Raw genomic sequence first — 22,670 nt, 5'->3', positions numbered from 1 at the left:
TTTATGTTCCCCTTTTTTCCCCTTTTGAATTGTTCACCGCCCTGAGTCCTTCTGGAGAAGGGCGGCATACAAATAATAAAATTCTATTCTATTCTATTCACTGGTTTTCTTTGGTGGCATATTCTGGGCATCAGGATTTTAGCAACCTTGATCTGGTAGCCTAGACTATGGGATCTGCTGATGTGCCCAGCTTCAAATATTTAAATCAGAGGTGAGTTTCTCATAATTTTACCACCAGGTCTCCGTGCACCAAAAATGTGAGCATGCACGCTTGTGTATTCTGCACGTGGGTACGGCCTTCCACACATGCACTTTGCTCATGTGCACAGTTTGCACGCATGCACATAGCTTAGAAAACGTGGCTAAATAGGACAGGCCCAACGCAGGTCGCCACTACCAGTTTGGTTAAACCAGTCTGAACCGACTGAATACCACCACTGATTTAAATGTAATAGGCGCTTTATCAAAATATAGGATTGTTTCTGATCATGAAAAGGTGGGATAAAAAGCTTTAAATATTATCAATCTGAACCTCCCCCCGGAGTCCTTCAGGATTGGGCGGCATAGAAATCTAATAAATTCAATTCAATTCAATATGTTTCTGTGTGTATACATGCAGCTCTGTGATTTCATGGTGGTGTCTCATCCAGTCTCCTTATCCTATGTTCAAGTCAAAGTTCTATATAAAAACATGTTACTCCAATGGACAGAGAGTACTTTCCTCTATCCAGCTTTTAGGTCTGAATGAAAGATCCATTTTGATAAATATGTCCAACCTTCCCAAATGGGTCTATATAGATCATCACTGAAAAGTCTTTTGGAGACAAGGTCAATTTTTATTAGACCTTTCTGATATGCTAGTTTAATGAACTTATTTTTCTTTCAGCTCTCTGTTTTGTAAGTTTGACTTTATTATTATTCGTCACACAGTCAGCCAGATGTTCAGACTGGATTTAGCATTTTTGTCCACCTATTGAGTCCTTCCCAAGGGAGTCGTACAGTGGCCTAGAGTTGGAGCTTTTGCCTCATAATCAGAAGGCTGTGAGTTCGATCCTAAATGGAGACAGATATTTCTCTCTCTGGGAATATATCTGCAACAAAACTCCACATTGGTGACAGGAAGGGCATCTGGCCATTTAAAAACTCTACTAGCTTCATTCAGTTGTTTTGGGATATATTATTAAATGTATTGTTAGTTGCCTGAATGACAGAACTACTTAGTAATACTTAGCTTTTAAGTTGCACTTTCACCTATCTAGAGTACTTTCTCTACATTTTCTAGCTGTAATCTTTATCTTCATCTACAACTTGCAAGGTAAACTGGACAGGTGCGGTGGGGGGCAGGGAACTGAGGCTAAGGAAAAGTCATTTGTCTCAATCTCTGGGAGAAGCAGAATTGAAACTGAGGTGTTCTTAACAATGAACAGACATCTTCTATAAAAACTCCTTTCCTTGTCATTCAGTTGAAAGCATGACTTGGAATCTGAGGTTAGATATGGGAAATCCAAACTCAAATCTCAGTTTATTAATGCTCCCATCAAGATTACATTGCAAGTGAAGCTTCATGAGGCTTCACAAAGAGGTAGCCTAAGAACACAGGATATCCAAAGCAGTGGTGGTATTCAGCAGGTTCTGACCAGTTCTGGAGAACCAGTAGTGGAAATTTTGAGTAGTTCGGAGAACCGGTAAATACCACCTCTGACTGGCCCCACCCCCATCTATTCTCTGCCTCCTGAGTCCCAGCTGATCTGGAGGAAATAGGGATTTTGCAGTATCCTTCCCCTGGAGTGGGGAGGGAATGGGGATTTTACAGTATCCTTCCCTTGCCATGCCCATCAAGTCACACACACCAAGCCAAGCCATGCCCACAGAACCGGTAGTAAAAACATTTGAATCCCACCACTGGTCCAAAGGCATGAGCTTGAAGAAGTAACACGGTTAGCAAGAGTTAATATTATGTGGGATCTTATCAGTGAGTCACCAGTGGGTCATAAGTATCTGGCCCATATTTCAATAAAGCAGTCGCAGGAAGAAAGGGCATCAGGAAGGTTGATTTTCACATGTATGGTAGTTAAACATCAAGCAGGCTTATGGGACCATAACCCCATTATTAGAAACTCGAATGAATGAGGATCATCACCAGGGAATTCAGCAACAGAGTAGCAGAGAAAAAAATGACCAAAATATCAAGTAGGTGGAAGATTCTTCCGATTGATGCTTACAATAAAACTTCACTTCTTTGGCTGGTGTATTATTAATATGTATTGCAAAAAAAAACTAAAGTCAACTGAAGACATTCTCTTTTCAATCAACCTTGACACCATGTGATATTCATGCCATTGCAAAAGTGTTCTTCCACTGTCTTTTTTCATATGTGTCTATCTGTCTTTTTGCCTGCCTGCCTGCTATCCATCCGTCTATCTGTCCACCTACCTACCTACCTACTTACCTACCTACCTACCTACCTACCTAAAGGGCAGGAATCATGGAAGAGAAGGCTCTTCTCCTTGACCCCGCCAGTCGAAATTCCTTGACTGATGGGATCTGCAGCATGCCTCCTCTTCCAGCGCAGGTGGGGCTATAGAGTAAAATAGGAAATTTCCCATTATCTTTTTTTTGATAGAAGAATTCTGCCTGTGCCACCACACTCTGTACCAGGTGTAGCTTCCAAATGTCCTTCAAGGGTAGCCCCATGTAAAGGGCATTGCAGTAGTCCAGACATGAGATGACCAGGGCTTGAATGGCTGAGTGCAGGGACTCCTGATCATGGAAATCCTGCAACTGGTGCACAAACCAACGTTGTGCAAAGGCTGTTCTGGTCACAACTGCTACATGCTCTTCAAGTAGAGTCCCAAGCTCAGGAGAACCCCCCTCCCCCCCAAGTCATGAACTGGGTCTGTCTGGGATAGTGCCACCCCATCAGACCTAAATATATCAAAATCCCAGTTCCTAAATGCATGTTTTTGCTGATAAAAAACCTGATAGGTACAGAAAAATGAAATTGTACTTATGAATGAGTATGTGTAAAACTAACCTAGATCGCATCTTTCACCTTAGTATCTTCAGTTTATTACTTTATGACACCAATTTAAAACTGTTATGGTTACTATAAAACAAACAATTCTGCTATTGCATTGTACAAAAAAAAAGTAACGATAGGAAGATGGAAATCAAAACGGTAAATTGCCCCATCTGCTTCACTCTGTGCATTTAAACAGCAAAAAGGAAACGGAAGCATCAGAAAGGAGAAATGAGGTGAAAGAGATAAGAGATCAGTATAGTTACACTTACAGGAACATGCAAGCAAGATGAAGAGGTGAGAAGCTCTAGGTTTTATTCTTAGTCCGGCTGGTTCGTAATTTGTCAAGCCAGACTAATAATCTTTGCTCAGCTTAAAAAAGGTCCATGCAAACATTACTTCCACGCATCTGGAGCATCAAATTTATATCCTTCCTAATGTATTCAGAGCTCTTTACCTCTTAAGCAGAAGTGGTATTCAACAGGTTCTGACCAGTTCTGGAGAACCGGTAGCGGAAATTTTGAGTAGTTTGGAGAACTGATAAATACAACCTCTGATTGGCCCCGCCTCCATCTATTCTCTGCCTCCCGAATCCCAGCTGATCAGGAGGAAATGGGGATTTTGCAGTATCCTTCCCCTGGAGTGGGGAGGGAGTGGACATTTTGCAGTATCCTTCCCCTGGAGTGGGGAGGGAATGGAGATTTTGCAGTATCCTTCCCCTGGAGTGGGGAGGGAATGGGGATTTTATAGTATCCTTCCCTTGGAGTGCGAAGAGAATGGAGATTTTACAGTAGTCTTCCCCTGCCATACACACCAAGCCACACCCACCAAGCCATGCCTACAGAACCGTAGTAAAAAATTTTGAATGCCACCACCGCTTTCAGAAGTGTTGACTTCTGAAACAAACCCAGAGGTCATTCCAAGAATTCCACCAAATCCAGAGGAAAAACTGTTATATAGGTCAAGAATATTGGGATGTAAAAGGAGAAATAATAAAAAACATTTCTGTAGCTTTGTAAAGACTGCCACATAAACTCATGTTGGCAGTCTTTACAAAGCTACAGAAATATTTTGCCAAATATTTAGCTTAAGTTAAATTTTGCCAAATTCCCAAATCTAAATAGTGTTCGAGCATGACTGTTCAGAATATTCCCATATGCACTGCAAATAGTAGTTATAACTAATTTATTAACATACATTTCTTTAGCATCAAACATGATCAGCCCTGAATAAATCTCGGCAGCTATTCGTGGACTTACTCCTAGAAGGCCTGCAATGCTCCCCACAAATCTCTCCTTATTTTTACCTTACAGCTGAGATTTGATCTTCAACTTCATAAACCCCAAGTTTTCGATAGACCGCATGCAACATCTTATCGCCTTGGAAAGCGGTTCCTCTGCCATCCACAAGTGCTACTACAATGTCTTCTTTGCTTGCAAGATAGCTGATCCAGCTAATGCTGAAGGTATGCTTCACCCTTTGGCTACAAGGCCCTCCATATCTACAGGAAATAGCAATGGAATGTAAAACATTCTACGTTAACATCCCTAAGGTCCTAAAATATTTAATCAATAGTAATAAGAAAAATTGAATGATGAAGGACTTCCTCATTGGAGTTTTGTTTTTTGTTTTTCATATATATATTTAAAAATACAAATAATACAAACATAGTAAATACAAAAAAAAAGAAAAAGGAAAAAAAACTGCAAATATTATAGTGCACCCCTGAGACCTTTTTTTACCCTTATATTTCTTTATCTATAACAACTAAAAGATATATAATATATTCCAATTGTGCCCTTATACCCTTCAAAATGACATATAGTCTTTAGGTTTATTCCCTTTGCTTTCCACCAACACTGATTTTATAAAATCCCCCCTTATTTCATTATAATTATTGACATAAATCATCCCTTTTTAAAATTTAGTTTCCATTGTTATTTTATCATTTGTTGCCTTTCTCTAAATTTCATTATACCACTCATATCTTTGCATATCCCAATTTCGTTCCCAATATTTAGCCATCACTAATCTAGCTCACTGGAGTTTTGGAATTACTTCTCAGATGCAGAAGGACATAGTGGTTAAAGTTTTGGACTATTATGATTGAGAAGATTACCCTCGGCCAAAGAAACTCACTGCGTAGCTTTGGACAAACAGCCCTCTTTTATTTTCTAAATATCCCCCAAATCTTAATTTGTCAATGACCAAAATTGTGTGTTTGTTTGTATGTATGTGTTGTCTGTCTGTCTGTCTACCTGTCTGTCCACAGAGCTGTTATGGGCAAAATTGTTAGCTTGAGCTCCTGAAGAAACAAAGATGGTGGTAGAAAATACAAACAATCTCCTACATTACTTTGAGCTATCTTGCTTGAGAAGAGCAGCCTTACAGGGAGTTTTCCCCCTGAAGATGAAGAGGATTTCACTTGAGAACTTCTGCATACTCAGCATACATTGAGCCGTGGTGGTGCAGTGGTTAGAATGCAGTACTGCAGGCTACTTCTACTGACTGCCAGCTGCCTGCAATTTGGCAGTTCAAATCTAATCAGGCTCAAGGTTGACTCCGCCTACCATCCTTCTGGGTGGATAAAATGAGGACCCAGATTGTTGGGGACCATATGCTGACTCTGTAAACCACTTAGAGAGGGCTGTAAAGCACTGTGAAGTGGTATATACAGTAAGTCTAAGTGTTATTGCTATTGCTGATCCCGATGTGCTGTGGCCAGCTTTGCAAAGTATTGATAAATTTGAAAGTATATACAAGGTATATAGGGAGGACAATTGAATAAAATGTTACATACACCTGTATAAGAAGAGGATATTTCTTGGATCTATCAAATTTTGGAGGTAGAAGCATCTTGTACCATAAAGCTGGAAGAAAAAAGGGGGAAGGGAGAGAATGAATGAATTAAATGGGAAACTTCCTGTGGCAGTTTAAGATCCCATGATAATATTTATGGCTGCAAAGTTTGCATTGTTGATAGACCAAGTGGATTAAATACTATCACAGCCCTTTCTTTTAAACATGCATATCATGCTGTATTTTACATTATACACTTGCATTTTCTATTGTGACATCTGTGGTTTGTGATGCCTTATAAAGTCTGATTGAGTCCTGAGAACTTCATGGATTTGTCCATGTAATTTTCTTGGCAACTGTGTAGAATTTAGACTTCCATTGCTGTGTTTCAGGATTTTATTTTTTGTTCAACTTGCCAATTTAGTCTACAGATCTATGATTCCTTTTTTTAGTATCTGATCTAAGCATTAACAAGGTTTGATGCTGATTAGCTCCTGAGCCCAGGTAAGATCAGCCAGATGACGCAAAGATGTAAGAAAAGCGCTCTCCCAGATAGTCCATGGATTATGATCACAATTGAGCCCCAAATTTCCATTGCTAAGCAAGGCAGTGGCTGAGTGAGTTTTGCCCCATTTTATGTCCTTTCTTGTCCTAGTTGTTAAGTGAATCATGCAGTCATTAAGTGAATCATGCAGTCATTAAGTGAATCATGCAGTCATTAAGAAAATCTGGCTTCTCTCATTGACTGTGCTCATCAGAAGCCGGCTGGGAAGATTACAAACGGTGATCATATGAACCCGGGACAGTGAAACTATCATAAATATATGCCTGTTGTGTCATGCCTGAATTTCTATGACATGAGGATGCTGCAACAATCTTAATACAATACAATAGCAGAATTGGAAGGGACCTTGGAAGTCTTCCAGTCCAACCCCTGCCTAGGCAGGAAACCCTATACTGTTTCAGACAGATGGCTATCCAACATCTTCTTAAAGACTTGCACTGTTGGGGCATTCACAACTTCTGGAGGCAAGTTGTTCCACTGATTAATTGTTCTAACTGTCAGGAAATTTGTCCTCAGTTCTAAGTTGCTTCTCTCATTGATTAGTTTCCACCCATTGCTTCTTGTTCTTGTTCTACCTTCAAGTGCTTTGGAGAATAGTTTGATTCCCTCTTCTTTATGGCAACCCCTGAGATATTGGAACACTGCTATCATGTCTCCCCTAGTCCTTCTTTTCATTATACTAGACATACCCAGTTCCTTCATATGTTTCAGCCTCCAGTCCCCTCCAGTCCCCTAATCATCTTTGTTGCTCTTCTCTGCACTCTTTCTAGAGTCTCCACATCTTTTCTACATCGTGGTGACCAAAACTGAATGCAGTATTCCAAGTGTGGCCTCACCAAGGCTTTATAAAGTGGTATTAACACTTTAAATTTAATTAGTTCCCCATTTATCCCCTCATCCAAATCATTGATGAAGATGTTGAAGACTACTGGGCCTAAAACAGAGCCTTGGGGTACTCCACTGCATACTTCCCTCCATGTAGATGCAGTTCCATTGAGGACTACATGTTGAGTGCGGCTGGTCAGCCACTTACGAATCCATCTGGTGGTGATGCTGTCTATCCCACATTTTTCTACTTTATCTAGTAGTAGGTTATGGTCTATTTTATCAAATGCCTTACTGAAGTCCAAGTAAATTATATCGACGGCATTCCTCTAGTCCACTAATTTTGTCACCTTGTCGAAGAATGCAATAAGATTAGTCTGGCATGATCTGTTAAGTATGAAAACTGGTCATGAGTCATTTTTTTCAATGTCATTGTAACTTCAAATGGTCGTAAGTCAAGGACTACTTTTATTCACTTTCTCCAGATGAAACTTAAAGATATACAACTAAGCCAAAGAGCCATAGGAGGATGGCTCCAATTTCCTCATCACTTTGGTTGCACAACTCTGTGCTATGCAGTCTTTGTCTGGGAATAGGCTATTAATCAGTGGTGGGATTCACTTACCTTTGCTATCGGTTCACAAATGTGAGCACACTGCATACCCAGAAGGTCACGCATTACATTGGGGAAAGTGGGCGGAGCCTCCAGCAGCCACCCCTACCAGAACCGGCTGAAAACCACCTCTGCTATTAATGTACAGGATTCTAGGAATTCATTTCTTAATTACACTGTTGAAGGGAAAACTCTACTGTACTGTTTCTTGATCTAAATTCAGATATTACACCATAAGTTTTAAATAGCAATGATTTAGTTCTTGTGCATACGCTGAAAAATTAGGTACGACAAACAAATAATACTTACTTAGACCATCCACTTCAAGTTTGTTAATCTTCTCTATTGGTAAACTGATTTTTTTCAGAGCAGACTCCAAATTTGCATTGTCTTCTAAGACTCTAATTTCTGCGTATAAAAAGTTTTGAATTACAAATGCATTTCTCATTGATTCTCTGTTCTTGAAATGTTACACAACTGGATATTAATAAAAGGTTAAATGTCAAATCTGTTAAATTTAAAAGATTATATGAATTTCCCTAGTTTATAATTATGGAAATAGCAAGAGTTTCATGATATAACTGAAAAAGAGTTGAGATTTTCCTAAAAAAATGCAGGGATGTTTCCTGCAATTAAGGTAAACTTCATTACAGAGTAGTAAATTCAATTTATTAGGTAATCTGGATATAAATAATGTAATGTGTGGCTCAATATAGTCTGTTAAGTGTTTAAATGAATGAAAGAAGTTAATCATGATAAAGTATTTATATCATCATGATTTTGTTGTATATTTACTTAACATACAAAGCAGACAAATAAATAGCAAAGCCATATTATAACAGTTAAACAGTGTTCACATCTTTTCAGATTTATGTGCCTAAAACTTTACGGAAGTTGATTATGAATACCAAACCTAAACAGAATTTTGTATTTTCTTTCTTGCAATTGGGCAATACAAGTCAGTTTTAAATGAAGTGTAAAAACATTTTATCACTCTGGCCATCAGAATCAAAGATCTTTTCCTCGCTTGTGCTTAACCACAGCACAAACATGCTCTGGCATTCTGCCCCCCACCAGTAACCCATGATGGGGCCTTTATCTCTTCTCATCCTGATGAGTCAGGTTGAAGCTGGTCTTTGCCATGCTAGTTTTGAAGTATGACTTTTCTCCTTATGCCCACCGTGGCTAAGATTAGCCTCAAAGTGTGTAAAACTGGTTAGGCTTTGATACCCTTTGTCAGGTCTTATAGACCGGGGACGCTGCCATTCTGGTGGGGAGGGGGCCTGGGCGCATTCTTTAGTTTATGGCCTTTTTCCTGGTGCCTATTTATCCTGTACTTTGATTTACCTTCTTGGAATGTAAAGTGGAGAGGGCCATCTGTTTTGTCTCAGTTTCGGAGCCTCCAGCAAGCAATGAACGGAGAACAACTTATCACCTTCTTAGCCTGCGATTCTCAAAACAACTTTGCACCTGTAGATTGGCCTATTCAACACTGGACTGAGGGGAGGGGTTTCTAACTGCTTTAACCTAACAGAATTGCACAGGAGTCCTCAGATCCTGCTTTCTTTGTTTTGCTATCACTTTCCTTTCAATAAAAGTTTGCTTTTGAAATGCTAAGTGTTTCAAGAGTTCTACTTTCTTGAGCAGAGAGGAGAGGCAAGTCCTTACACTCTTACCTTTGTTATATCTGTTATCATATATAGTAGAAATGGGGATGCCTGGGCCTGCAGTATTGATTAGAATAAAAAGAGAATCTCCATTAAAACAAAAGATCTGAAACATATTATCACTACTGAAAATAATTTCATTGCTTAGCTGCTTACATATTCCCATTTGTTCATCACTCACAGTTGTTTCTTCCCATAAGCTTAACATTTTAATTTGAGCAAACTGCAAAGCCCAGTTGGGTGTTAGAATGACAGTAGATGTACTGGAAGTAACTTCCTCAACATTTCTACAAAGTGACCTACTTGAGGCTCCTTTACAATGGATAGTGGGATTGCAGGATTCAACCCACAAATGTCTGCATTTATATTATATTCTGGGATTCCACAAGTACAAAAACATCTCTGATAATACTTCATAGCAGTAAGATGCAGTAAAATCTGAAAAGCAATGCCATTTTGCCACTCTTATTACTGTAGAAAGTTAGCAATTCAAACAGGTCCTTTTTCTTATTAACATTGAGAAATTTACTTCTGTCTCTGTGTAAGAGCATCTGTAGCAATCTTTCTCTCTCCCCTCCCTCCCCTCTCTCTCTGTGTATCAACAGTGTTGCTGAGAATAAGGTAAAACGTTAACCTTTGCATTCTATACAGTTTTCTTCACTCACCCAGATGAAAAGATATCTAAATGGTTACATAACTTGAGCACAGAATTAACCATGCACAAAAGAATCTGGATAAGTTGTCTTAACTCATTTCTCAAGGTGAGCACATTCCCTGTGTGACACAGTTTTGGCACAGATGAATGATGGAAGTGCTTATTTAGTTATGTTTGCAATTTTGCTAGAGACATGGTCATCATTTGTGATGCTTGTACACCTTGTACTAAGCATAAATATATGATGAAAACTGCACAGCAACTATTTTCTCCCTAATATGACCTGAGGAAAATGTACATTGCTATCCAAACATCAGTTTTATTCATCCATACTAATATACCAATATGGCTGCACCCAGATTTCTCTCTTTAAATGTAATCTGCATTATATTTTATAATTTATTTTATTTTTACTTTGGTTTGGATTTTAAATGCCATAACAAGCAAAGAAACTCATCCCCTGGACAATGGTGATGTCACCAGTTTATCCTTTCAACCCGGAAGCAACTTAAACAGTGTCTCTGCACAGATGGGATGGGAGGCAAAGAAACTACTTTTAAAAGTTTATTTTAAGAAAGTAAGCCAGAGCATTGGTCTGACAGAGTCTTTCCTCGTTCCATAAACTCAGAGCTCAGTTGCAGAATCCTTCTACAGGGTGAAAAATGTCCTAGGTTCAATTTCTAGGAGTTCAAGTTCTAGAACAGTGGAGAAATGCCCTGACTGAAACCATGGATAGATGCTTCCTCTCTTTCTCATCCTCATGATTGGATGGTTCCACATTCTGATGGCATAAGGCAATTTCCTACATTCTAAAACGTGTTCATATCAGCTTTGAGCTCATGTCAAAACCGACTCATTCACTTAGTCAATGGGTGTGGCCTTAATTTGTCTTACAGTTTGTTTCAAAGGATGAAAGATTATGCTGTCAGATCATATTCTTAGAGTCTTTGCCATTTCATAACTAGAAAGCGATATAGATGATGTATTAAATGCACTATCCTAATTTTCCAGATGATTAAACTGTACATTAAATTACCTTTATAATAGAAAACTGAAGGGCATTATTTTACTTAGTAAAAGAAGTATGTATGTATGTATGTATGTATGTATGTATGTATGTATGTATGTTAAAGGTAAAGGTTCCCCTCGCACATATGTGCTAATCGTTCCCAACTCTAGGGTCAGCACTTATCTCCGTTTCAAAGCCAAAGAGCCAGCGCTATCCGAAGACGTCTCCATGGTTATGTGGCCGACATGACTAAACACCAAAGGTGCACGGAAAACTGTTACCTTCCCACCAAAGGTGGTTCCTATTTTTCTACTTGCATTTTTACATGCTTTCGAATTGCTAGGTTGGCAGAAGCTAGGACAAGTAACGGGAGTTCACTCCGTTATGCAGCACTAGGGATTCAAACTCCCAAACTGCTGACCTTTCTGATTGACAAGCTCAACGTCTTAGACACTGAGCCACCATGTCCCTCATGCATGTATGTACTATTTACTACTATATCCACCAGACCCAATTCAGAGAAAGAATCCAACTCCATATACAGAATTCCAAATAATAAACCATCTAACACGAAGAGGGAAAATTGTTCACCAGCAACAAGCCAATTGTAAACAATTCCCAACCTCACCATACCCAGCTACTGTAACATCTGGATGGTGCTTTTTGTATCCACATGTATAAGGTAAACATCATGATGTTCACTGGGGCTTATGCCCAGATAAGTGTGCCTAATATTGTACACATTCATTTACTGCTATTAATGTGCTCTGAAGTAGAAACAGTGAAATGTGACATGAAATAGCTATTAGGATTTTATTTACCCACAAATTTGACATACCATAACAGATTAGTGCATAATAGTTGGCGTTATAACTGAATCTTGCTCCATAATACTGGCATCTTTCTTTTCGTAAATTACAAGTAATGCACTCCTTTGTTAAAGTATTTCTTCCAATTCTGTAAAAAAGACAGATTTAGAAAAAAAATTAGTCTATATATAAAAAGATCAGTCTTTTCCAATGTTTCCTTACTATAGGAGGGTGTGGATTTTGGATAAGATGTTCATGTAGACGAGTACATTTTTCCAAAAATATGACCTATCCCGAAAGTAAGTCCTACATGGAGTTTTACATGTGTGCCCAATATAAGCCCCACTTCCAAAATAAGCCTTAATTAAGACCCTGCCCACTCCAGGGTGCCCGGATAAAAATTAAGCTAGTGTGGGAATATGGGGGGGGATGTGGGGGTGGAGCTGCCCTACTACTTACCTTTGGATAGTTGCAGCCAGACCTCGCACACCCCGACATCTGCTTTGCTGGCTCATTTCTTCTAACAGTCAGCAAGTCTGGCAAGGCTTTCCTGAGGGCTTCTGCAGCTGATAACAGAGCTCTGGATCGATCCGGAGCACTGTAATCAACTGCAGAGGCCTTCAGGCCTTGCCAGGTGGAGAAGAAATTCCTGAAGGCCTCTGACAGCAAAAATAAGGCCGGGAGTGATGCACGGAGGTGAGTTGAGTCAGTGGCAGGACGCCCCCCCCCCAAAAAAATAAGACCTGGTGCCTTTTTTTGGTGACAAAAAATATATGGCAGGGTCTTGTTTTCAGGAAAACATGGGTAGTATGTTAAAAGCTGCTTTTTTATTAAAATATAATTACTTTATTCGGAGTACTGGCCTCCATTTTGTCTAATATTACAGTATTATATTAGGTCCAACTTAATTCTCTTTATGTATAAGAAATATGAGTGATTATTCCTTGCAAACTATGAGCCAAAGAAAATACATAGTTTTGATGAAGTTGGTGAATTGTACTCACTAACCTGAAGTACTCTTTACTTTTTTACCCTTAATAGTAAGGTTTCTATAGCAGGAGTTTTGATAGCAACTTACTTGTAAATGTTTCTTCTTCCTGGGTAACCTTCAAATTCATTGCTTGAATAAAATCTGGAAAGCAACATCCATTAGCAAATAAATTATGCATTCACTATGGGATGAAATTATAAAATGTTACTTATTAAGAAGGTTCGTAAGAAAATGCTCAAACAACATGAACAGTTCCGGGCAGCCAGGAAATTCCCTTTCTTTCTAGATTCTTGTTTTTCCCAAAGTATTTCCCATTTATGCCTACTAAGGGAGGTTTGATTTATTTTCCTGCCCAATTCTTTTAGTTTTCTTGTAAAACTTTGGGTTTGCCAATCCTTTGAAGTAGGCTAGGCTAGGAAACAGACACTGCAAGAACAAGGATGTAATAACAGAATTTTGAAAGCCTAATAGAGATTCTTGGTCTTTTCCCACTGATATCAAAGAGAATCAAGGCAGAGAAATCTTGAGTTTCTTCCTTACTCTTTTCTTCTTGTGATACTAAGGGTGGTGCTTAATTAACAGTTGCTGAATCCTTTCATCAAGACTATCTCCATAATCCTCTACAGCAGGGGTGTCAAACTTGCGACCTGTGGGCCGAATGCATCAAGGGCTGGCCATGCCCACCCCTGGTTTAGCAAAGGAGGGGGGAAATTGCGATACATCATGAGACGACGTGTTGACGCGAGTTTGACACTCCTGCTACAGGATTCCCTGAAACTGTACCTTCATCTTTTTTTGTGTGGGATGTATCATTTGGCTATGTAAGGATGCACATTCAGAAAATAAGTTTGCTATAAATATTTTATTAGGATGCTGGACAATGGAATTCTAAAAACCCTTTGAAACATGTATCTTTTTTTTTTTATAATAAATGTTTTTTTTAATTTTGATTTGAAACAGGTACAGCATCTTTCTTTACATCTGTAGAAAATGTGTCAGTCAATTACAGATAAACTTTGGTACATCTTCTCCACAGTCAACCAACATTACTCATATTAACTCAAGCATTATTATATATCCATTTTCATTTGACTGTAATTATTATTTAAAGATATTAATAAAAGTAATAATCTTGAACAATACATGCCCACACCGGTGGGAAAAGAAAAAATCAAAAAGAAAAGGCAAAATAATAATAATAATAATAAAACAAAAAAAAGACAAAAACGACAAAGGACAAGGCAGGAAAACAAAACAAAACACAGGTATCTATTATAAAAAAGAAGAAGTATATCAACTGGTTACAACATGCTTTGGTGCTTCTCTTCCATTAACTCATATTAATTCAAATATCTTAACTCAAATATTTACCATATCAACATCATTATACCTCCAGTTTTAATTACCTATAGTTATTTAAACATCCTTCCTCCTTAGCTATGCCAAAGAATTAATCCATAACACATGCTGACATTTCATTTACTTACTTGTAAAATCCTCTATTATAATCAAATCCTCATGTCCTATTTTAGCTGAACATCCATAATATTTAATTATATCATATATCATAACATTTTCCCAGTATTGATTAACATTTGATTGTATGTATTTTATTTAGTTTTTTTAATAATGATATTTATTGTAGTTAATACTCTTTATGTATAATCCAAAAATGTTTTCTCATATCCAATTGTTATTTATCATATCAACTCCACATTATATACATTACTATCAATATCAATTATTATTCACCTATATCTGTTACAAAAAAGAGCAATTAGATTTAGCTAGTTTTCAATTGTATTCTTCAATCTATCAGCCAATTCCAAATTATATACATTACTATCCATATCAGTCATTATTCAGCTATATCTATTACAAATTAAAGTAATCAGATTTAGCTAATTTTAAGTTGCGTTCTTCCATCTGTCAGCCTGTGTCCCTCCAATAGCAAAATCTTCTCAAACCAATTGCCACGTGTTGGATAAATTTACCAAATGTTTTTATAAGCAAGTCCAAACAAAGATATCTTCGCACCTTTTGGCTCTGAATGTCGGTGATGAAATAATAATGTTGTCCCGGGCTTGTAAAACTTTTCAAATTGACTTTAATTCTCAGGGGTGAGGTTTTCATTTCTCCTACACTCTGTCTCTTTAAATGAATCTTCTTTATAGCTCCCCCCCTCCTTTCTTCCTCTGAGATAGACCAGACGCCATTTCTCACGTTTTCCATTTGTATTTCAGGAACATTCAAACATTCAACAATCTCAGTTTTTCCTTCATATTTTAAAATCAGATGATCCAGTTTTCTTTCCAATCTCTGAAAAGAGTCAAAAAGCTCTCGACATGCGGAAAAAAGAGTCTGGAGTGAAACCTTAGATGTATTTTCAGACGCCATGATGTGTCACAGTTAAAAATTACAAGTAAAAACACGCTGGAAACTGTGCAATCTTATCTGATCATAAACACAGCCAAGTAATAAAAATGTCAGATCGTGAAGTGCTAATTAGTAGAGAGTAAACTTTACGATCCACTTAGAGAGAATCAGAGGGGGGGGGGATGTCGAAGAGTTCCTTGAAGCGTTTAAGAAATAAAGTAGCCACCAGCCATAAATCCATTAAAAAAAGACCAATTCGCCGCTAGATTCTTCTATTCTTTGGTTTCAATTAGCTTAAGCTTTTAGTGCGGACAGTCTCTCTTGAATAATAAAATCAGCTTACCAGATGACATCACTTCTGCCATTCTTAGGGGCAACCTGCAGTTTCATTTAGCACACAGCTAATCCAGAAAGGAATTGGCAAGAGGGGTTAATACCCTCCCCCCAGAGACTTTGCGAACGTCTCTGAGGTCACTGGGTCTCCCCTCACCTTTCACTGTCGTCTCCGGGACAGCTAGGGTTCAAAAACCCGTCCAAAAATCCTTCGGTATAGAGGAATTTCAGGAATAGCCTGAAACTCCATCTTCTCACTGCTAAGCCCTGCCTTCTTCCGAAACCTGTATCTTGTTTTTTGACTCTGGTACAGACGAAGAAACCAGATGTGGGTTGCTCCCGGTTTGGCCCAGTTCAGCCGAACTGACAGTGGAATTCAGGCCTGGGTTGCAGAACTGGCAGGGACCCAGGCCTACCACACCCCTGAACCGCTTCACTTGCCACTGTTGGGCCACCGCCATTTTGGTTTTTACTGACTGCGCATGAGCAGTTCACTATAAATTATTCTGCACATGGACAAAGAACAATTTGCATTGAACAGTGTGCACGTGGGTTGTGCATGGACTGTGAACCAGTAGTAAAACCGGCAACAACCCACCCCTGGAAGAAACTAAATGCACTTTTTTTTACAGTGTTTACAAAAAAAGGGAGCTTGGAATCTCTCTCTCCCCCAGTATATATGAGGAACATTTGCAGGAATTGGGTATGTCTAGTTTAATGAAAAGAAGGACTAGGAGTGATATGATAGCAGTCTTCCAATATTTGAGTGGCTGCCACAAAGAAGGCGGGGAGCCACCAATTCTCCAAAACACCTGAAAGCAAGACAAGAAGAAATGGATAGAATTGATCAAAGAAAGAATCAACCTAGAACTAAGGAGAAATTTCCTGGCAGGTAGAACAATTACTGATAATCAATGGAATGACTTGCCTCCAGAAGTTGTGGGTGCTTCAACGTTGGAGGTTTTTAAGAAGAGATTGGACAATGATTTGTCTGAAATGTTATGGAGTTTCCTGCTTGAACAGGGGATTAGGCTAAAAGAAGACTCTAAAGCCCTTTCCAACTGTTATTCTGTTAATTTTGAATGTAATAGCGGCATGTATGTTTCTCTTTAAGGAAGATAATTGTACAGCTCATAAAGTTATTTTGTTATTGAACAATCCAATATATACTTATTCAAAAATAAATGTTGCTATATTGTTTGGGGACTATACTCATGCATAGATATCTATATTCTGAATTCTTATTCACTCAGAGACAAATTTAGGCTTCAACATTGCACTAGACCATGGCTTGATTTATCAGTTTTCTCAACAAGCCAACATCAGTTGAATTTATATACCCTGTTAAATTGCAAGCCAAGGCTAAGACCAAACTTTAAAGTAAATGAGGTCCATCTGCTTTAGTTTTTAACTAGATCAATATGTGAGCTTCCCGCTTCTTCTCCAAAACTGAATAATGATGATGATGATGATGATGATGATGATAATAATAATAATAATAATAATAATAATAATCAAGCAACATCTTGCCAGTAGAGCAAAAAGGCAACCAAAGAAGGAGCAGGGGCACAAAAGATCAGCTCCTAATTGATAAAATGATATTAGAAAATTGTAAGAACAGAAAAATGAACTTGAATATAGTCTGGATTGATTACAAAAAGGCATTTGACTCACTGCCACATAGTTGGATCATAAAATGCTTAGAAACAACTGGCATTAGCAAAAATATTACATCCTTTACTGAAAAGGCGATGAAACAATGGAGAACTAAGTTGGCAGTAGGGAATGAGATCTACGGAATGGTTAATATCAAGCGAGGAATTTTCCAGGGTGATTCACTTTCACCTCTTCTCTTCATCATCGCAATGATCCCACTATCAGTAATCTTCAAAAAAATGAAATTAGGCTACCAAACAGCCAAAGAAGCTGAAATTTTTTTGCATTTGCTATATATGGATGATTTGAAACTCTATGGAAAGTCAGAAATAGAAATCAAATCATTGACAAACACAGTCCAAGTATTCAGCACTGATATTTCAATGCAGTTTGGCATGGAAAAATGTGCCACTGTATCCATAAAAAGGGGCAAAATCACTGCATGTGAGGGAATTGAAATGCCCAATGGCCAACTAATTAAATGCAACGAAAATGAAGCCTACAAATACTTAGGCATTCTGCAGTTGGATAACATCAAGCATGGAGAAGTAAAAACTATTGTCAGGGGAGAGTACACCAACAGAGTTAGGAAAATTTTGAAATCTAAATTGAATGGTGGAAATACAATCAAGGCCATAAATACCTGGGCAATACCAGTTATAAGATACACAGCTGGTATAGTTAACTGGACACAAGCTGATTTGGACATTTTGGACCAAAAAAACAGGAAACTAATGACAATGCACTACAGTTTACATCCACGTGGTGATACTGATATACTATACCTGCCACGAAAATCAGGTGGCAGAGGATTATTACAAGTGAAGCAAACAGTTGAAGAAGAAAAACATGCACTGGCTGATTATTTAAAAGAAAGCCAAGAACATCTATTAATCGAAATAAAGAACAAAAATCTACTGAAGGCCCAACAGACGAAACAAGAATACAGAAAAGATGTGATAAAATCAAGAATGGAGAGTTGGCAGAACAAAGCACTGCATGACCAATTTCTGGAAAAAATAAAAAATAAAGTGGACAGTGAACAAACTTGGTTATGGTTAACAACAGGTACATTAAAGAAAGAAACAGAGTCACTAATCCTGGCTGTGCAAGAACAAGCTATCCGCACAAATGCCATTAAGGCCAAAATCGAAAAATCCTCTGATGATGCCAAATGCAGACTTTGCAAAGAAGCTGATGAAACTGTTGATCACATACTCAGCTGCTGTAAAAAAAATTGTGCAGACTGATTATAAATTGCGGCACAATTCAGTAGCACAAATGATCCATTGGAGTTTGTGCAAAAATTATAACATTAAAACAGCAACAAACTGGTGGGAACATCAGCCTGAAAAAGTCACCGAAAATCAGATGGTCAAGATCTGGTGGGATTTCCGTATACAAACGGACAAAATACTGGCGCATAATACACCAGATATCACACTGGTTGAGAAAAATAAGGTCACAATCATAGACATCGCCATACCAGGTGATAGCAGGGTCGCTGAGAAAGAACATGAAAAAATCGCAAAATACCAGGACTTAAAAATCGAAATTCAACGACTATGGCACAAACCAGCAGTGGTAATTCCAGTGGTAATTGGCACACTGGGTGCTATTCCAAAAGCACTGGAATTACATTTAAAACAGTTAAAAATTGACAAAATCACCATCAGTCAAATGCAAAAAGCCGCACTGCTTGGATCTGCATGCATATTACGAAAATACGTTACGACGTCCTAGGCCCCTGGGTGGGGCCCGACTAGTAACCAATGTCAAATCCGGCGAAACAACTGGCTGCTGTGATACAATTGTATAATAATAATAATAAATAATCCATGAGTATGCTAAGTGGAGGAAGAAGGGGCTGGTTGTATTCATTAAAAAGTGAGACAATTTGATTGTTGCTTCTTTATAGATGCTTTGTTTGTAAAGCCATATAACCATGATGGCGAACCTGTGGCACACGTGACACAGGTGGCACGCAGAGCCCTCTCTGCGGGCACACGAGCCGTCGCCCCAGTTCAGCTCCACTCTGCATGCACACGCGCCACCCACCAGCCAGCTGGTTTTTGGGCCTCTGCCACACATGCACGGTGTGCATGAGGGAGACACGCACACATTCAAGGGGGCACGAGGAGCATGGGGGGGGGGTCACGTGCCATTGCATTATGGGCGTGTGCTTGTGTGCGTGCTATCACATACTCTTGCACTTTCAGCAATCAATGACAAAAAGGTTAGCCATCACTGCCATACAGGCTTCTGAATAGATTGGAATCAGCTATTATACCCAAATGAGTAAATAATGCAGAGCATAGTAATTCAACATACATAATAGTGATTATATTCTTGATTAAGATGCTATTAGACACTTCTAGTCATGTCCAATATTTATGACTGGCTGCACAAGTTGAGGGAGGGGAAATTCTTTTCCTTCTGAGGGCTAAATCTAACTTTGAGGCCTTTCCAGGTCATAGCTGTTGAGGGGAATCCATTATAACCAATCATATGGAATGACTCTTAAAGTCCTTTAAAAATGGGGTTCAGCTTCAAAGCTAATGGAAAAAACATTCTTGCATTCTTGCATATGATTTTCATTGACAGGCAACGTAACGAACATATCACACAGGTGGGATACTTACATTGCATCATCTGTTACTCTATATATATATATGGCCTCCCACTCACCACTAGTGATCTGGATTGCCTTTTCCTACAAAAACAACATATTGAAAGTCAGGTATTTTATTCCGCAGCACATCTCTTGCAACACAGGTGAACTTTAGATTGGTTCTTTGGTTGACCTACCACTGAGTCTTTGATGTAGTGAATGTGTTTATAGCCATTCTGGTCACTAAAAATTTTGTAGTAGGACATGTCATCTGAAGTGAAATAGGGTACTGAAACAAAGAACTGAGAGACAACAATAATAAACTGTAGGCGAAACAGAAATTAATATCTTTGAGAAGTGAATGAAAATTATGCAAAATATAGTAAATACCTTGTTTCTCCAAAAATAAGACCTTTCCGAAAATAAGGCCAAGTGCTTATTTCGGGGGTCAAAAGAATATAAGACCCTGTCTTATTTTTGGGGAAACACGCCATATATTATAAAATCCAATTACAGAAGTAACAAAAGTAACAGAATTGGAAGGCACCTGGAGGTCCTCTATTCCAAATTTCTGCTCTTGCACCATTTCAGACAAATGGACATCAAATCTCTTCTTGAAAACCTCCAGTGATGGAGTGCACACAACTTCTGAAGGCAAGTTGTTCCATTGATTAATTGTTCTCACTGTCAGGAAATTTCTCCTTAGTTTTATGTTGATTCTCTCCTTGATTAGTTTCCATCCATTGCTTCTTGTTCTGCCTCCAGGTGCTTTGGACAATAGGTTGACCCCCTCTTTTTTGTGTCAATCCCTGAGACATTGGAACACTGCTACCATGTTGTGGTTAGTAGAAAGCTTTGACAGATGGGCAGACTAACCCATAGCTATCTCTATGAACTCATGGGAGCCTTTTTCTAGGTTTTACCTGTGCAAGTCTGCAGTGGGACTGCTCAGGCAAAGCAGAACTGAACTCTGAAACAAAGCCAGAGCACTACAAAAATCACTTCTGGTTTTGTCTCCTGCTTTACAATGTCAACACTCACTCTGGGATTTCCCTCCCCCTTGCCATAAGTTTAGCCTTGGCACAAAACTTTCAGCTGCTTGATTCCTCACTTTGCCTAGGAAGCTGGCTTCCCCAGGCAAGGTGGGTAGGCAAAACAGAAGTGAATTCTTACACCTCTCCAGTTTCACAGAGATGGCCTTGTTTCAGTTTCTCTGAAACCTATAGATGCATGGTAACAAGTCAATAAAGAATGACATGATTCTTATGATAACACCAAAAATGGAAAGAGCATAGAAGCCATACTCCACCAGCCCATCCTGTATGGCTCTCTTCTACGTGTTGCCGGTTCTGTCAAATCAAAGAAAGCAAAAAGGTTGGGATGCAAAACAGAAATCTGACATATTAATACTATAGAGTTTTCAATCAGACAGAAACATGAGAAAATGAGGACCTATTCAAACACAGGCTACTTTCTCAATAACGATTTGTAGCATCCTCTAATGCTTTCATAGGATCAGCACAGCAATGGGTATTGGATAGCGTCTTTAGTTATCTACGTGGAACCCTTTGTAACAACCTGAACATATGTTAATAAAAACCAGGATATTCAGCAATAGTCTAAAACTATTTGAACAATTCACTGTCCAAATATTTTAGCAAAACTTTCAAAGCAAAACTTTAGGATGCCTTTTCCTTGAAGTATTTCTTTGCAAAATTGATTCCTTTAATGTCAATTAAAATATTTATTATATTTTCCTATGTAATGTGGCTGTTAATAATAATAAATGTTATTATTTATTCTTCTTATTATCTTCTTTACTCCTTCTTTAATAGGTATGATTATTTTATTGGTATTATTATTATCATCTCTATTATTATTAATCATCATCATCTTCATCATCATCGCACAATCAGCCAGATGTTCAGTCTGGGTTTGGCATTTTTATTTACCCATTGAGTCCTTACCAAGAACCTGAGATAGGCAAATCTGGATGTTTCATGGTGTTACAGATATTGTTGCAGGATGAAAGAAGTTCCAAGTAAAGCTGCCTTCTGCAATTGACTGATAGCAAATTTGTCAATGCCTAGGGTGTTCAAATACTGCTCAGTTGTTTTGGGACTGCACCCAAGGAGCCTATTTTCTTCTTCTTCATCATCATCATCATCATCATCATCATCATCATCATCATCATCATCATCATCATCTGTTTTATTCATTAAACATAAAACTCAGTCAATTGAACATTTAAAAATGGATTCCAAATACCATTTACTGCTGCTGATGGTTTATAAGGGTTGTTGCCAGCATCCTACATATCAACCAAATATCTTCTTAAAATATAAGATGTTCCGAGTAGCACAGTTTTTTGCAGTTCTACTGATGTTATTGCAGGAAGCTGCAATTTCTTGATGTATTTTGTAAAATTCTTGAACATGGTACCAAGTGCCCCAATGACAATGGGTATCACTGTTACATGTTTCATCCATAATCACATACTTTCAATGGCCAGGTCAAGATATTTTGTGATTTTTTTTCCAGTTTTTTCCCCTTCAACTCTGGCATCTCCTGGTAAAGTGATATCAATAAATTGTACGCTTTGATTTTTGATAACCATGATATCTGGCGTGTTGTGTTCCAAATGACGATCTGTCTATATTCGAAAGTCCCACAAGATCTTCACCTTCTCATTTCAACAACTTTTTCCACTTTATGTTCCCATGACTTTTCGGATACAGATAA

At 38.4% G+C, this 22,670-nt stretch overlaps 1 protein-coding gene across 1 annotated transcript in view; it reads right to left on the bottom strand.

The window, feature by feature from the left end:
* Positions 1-22,670, bottom strand: part of FAP (fibroblast activation protein alpha) — a 62,018-nt gene that overhangs the window by 12,547 nt on the left and 26,801 nt on the right. The window contains exons 12-20 of the mRNA XM_032219416.1: positions 21,233-21,277; positions 20,126-20,230; positions 19,960-20,030; positions 13,040-13,093; positions 11,991-12,109; positions 9,498-9,545; positions 8,131-8,229; positions 5,820-5,889; positions 4,326-4,520 (exon numbers count right to left, since the gene is read on the bottom strand). Of these exons, the coding sequence (XP_032075307.1) occupies positions 4,326-4,520; positions 5,820-5,889; positions 8,131-8,229; positions 9,498-9,545; positions 11,991-12,109; positions 13,040-13,093; positions 19,960-20,030; positions 20,126-20,230; positions 21,233-21,277 (806 nt within the window). The remainder of the gene's footprint in view (positions 1-4,325; positions 4,521-5,819; positions 5,890-8,130; positions 8,230-9,497; positions 9,546-11,990; positions 12,110-13,039; positions 13,094-19,959; positions 20,031-20,125; positions 20,231-21,232; positions 21,278-22,670) is intronic.

Source organism: Thamnophis elegans, chromosome 1 (genome assembly GCF_009769535.1).
Source record: "Thamnophis elegans isolate rThaEle1 chromosome 1, rThaEle1.pri, whole genome shotgun sequence".
Classification (NCBI taxonomy): domain Eukaryota; kingdom Metazoa; phylum Chordata; class Lepidosauria; order Squamata; family Colubridae; genus Thamnophis; species Thamnophis elegans.
This window is presented reverse-complemented; position numbering and strand designations above follow the sequence as displayed.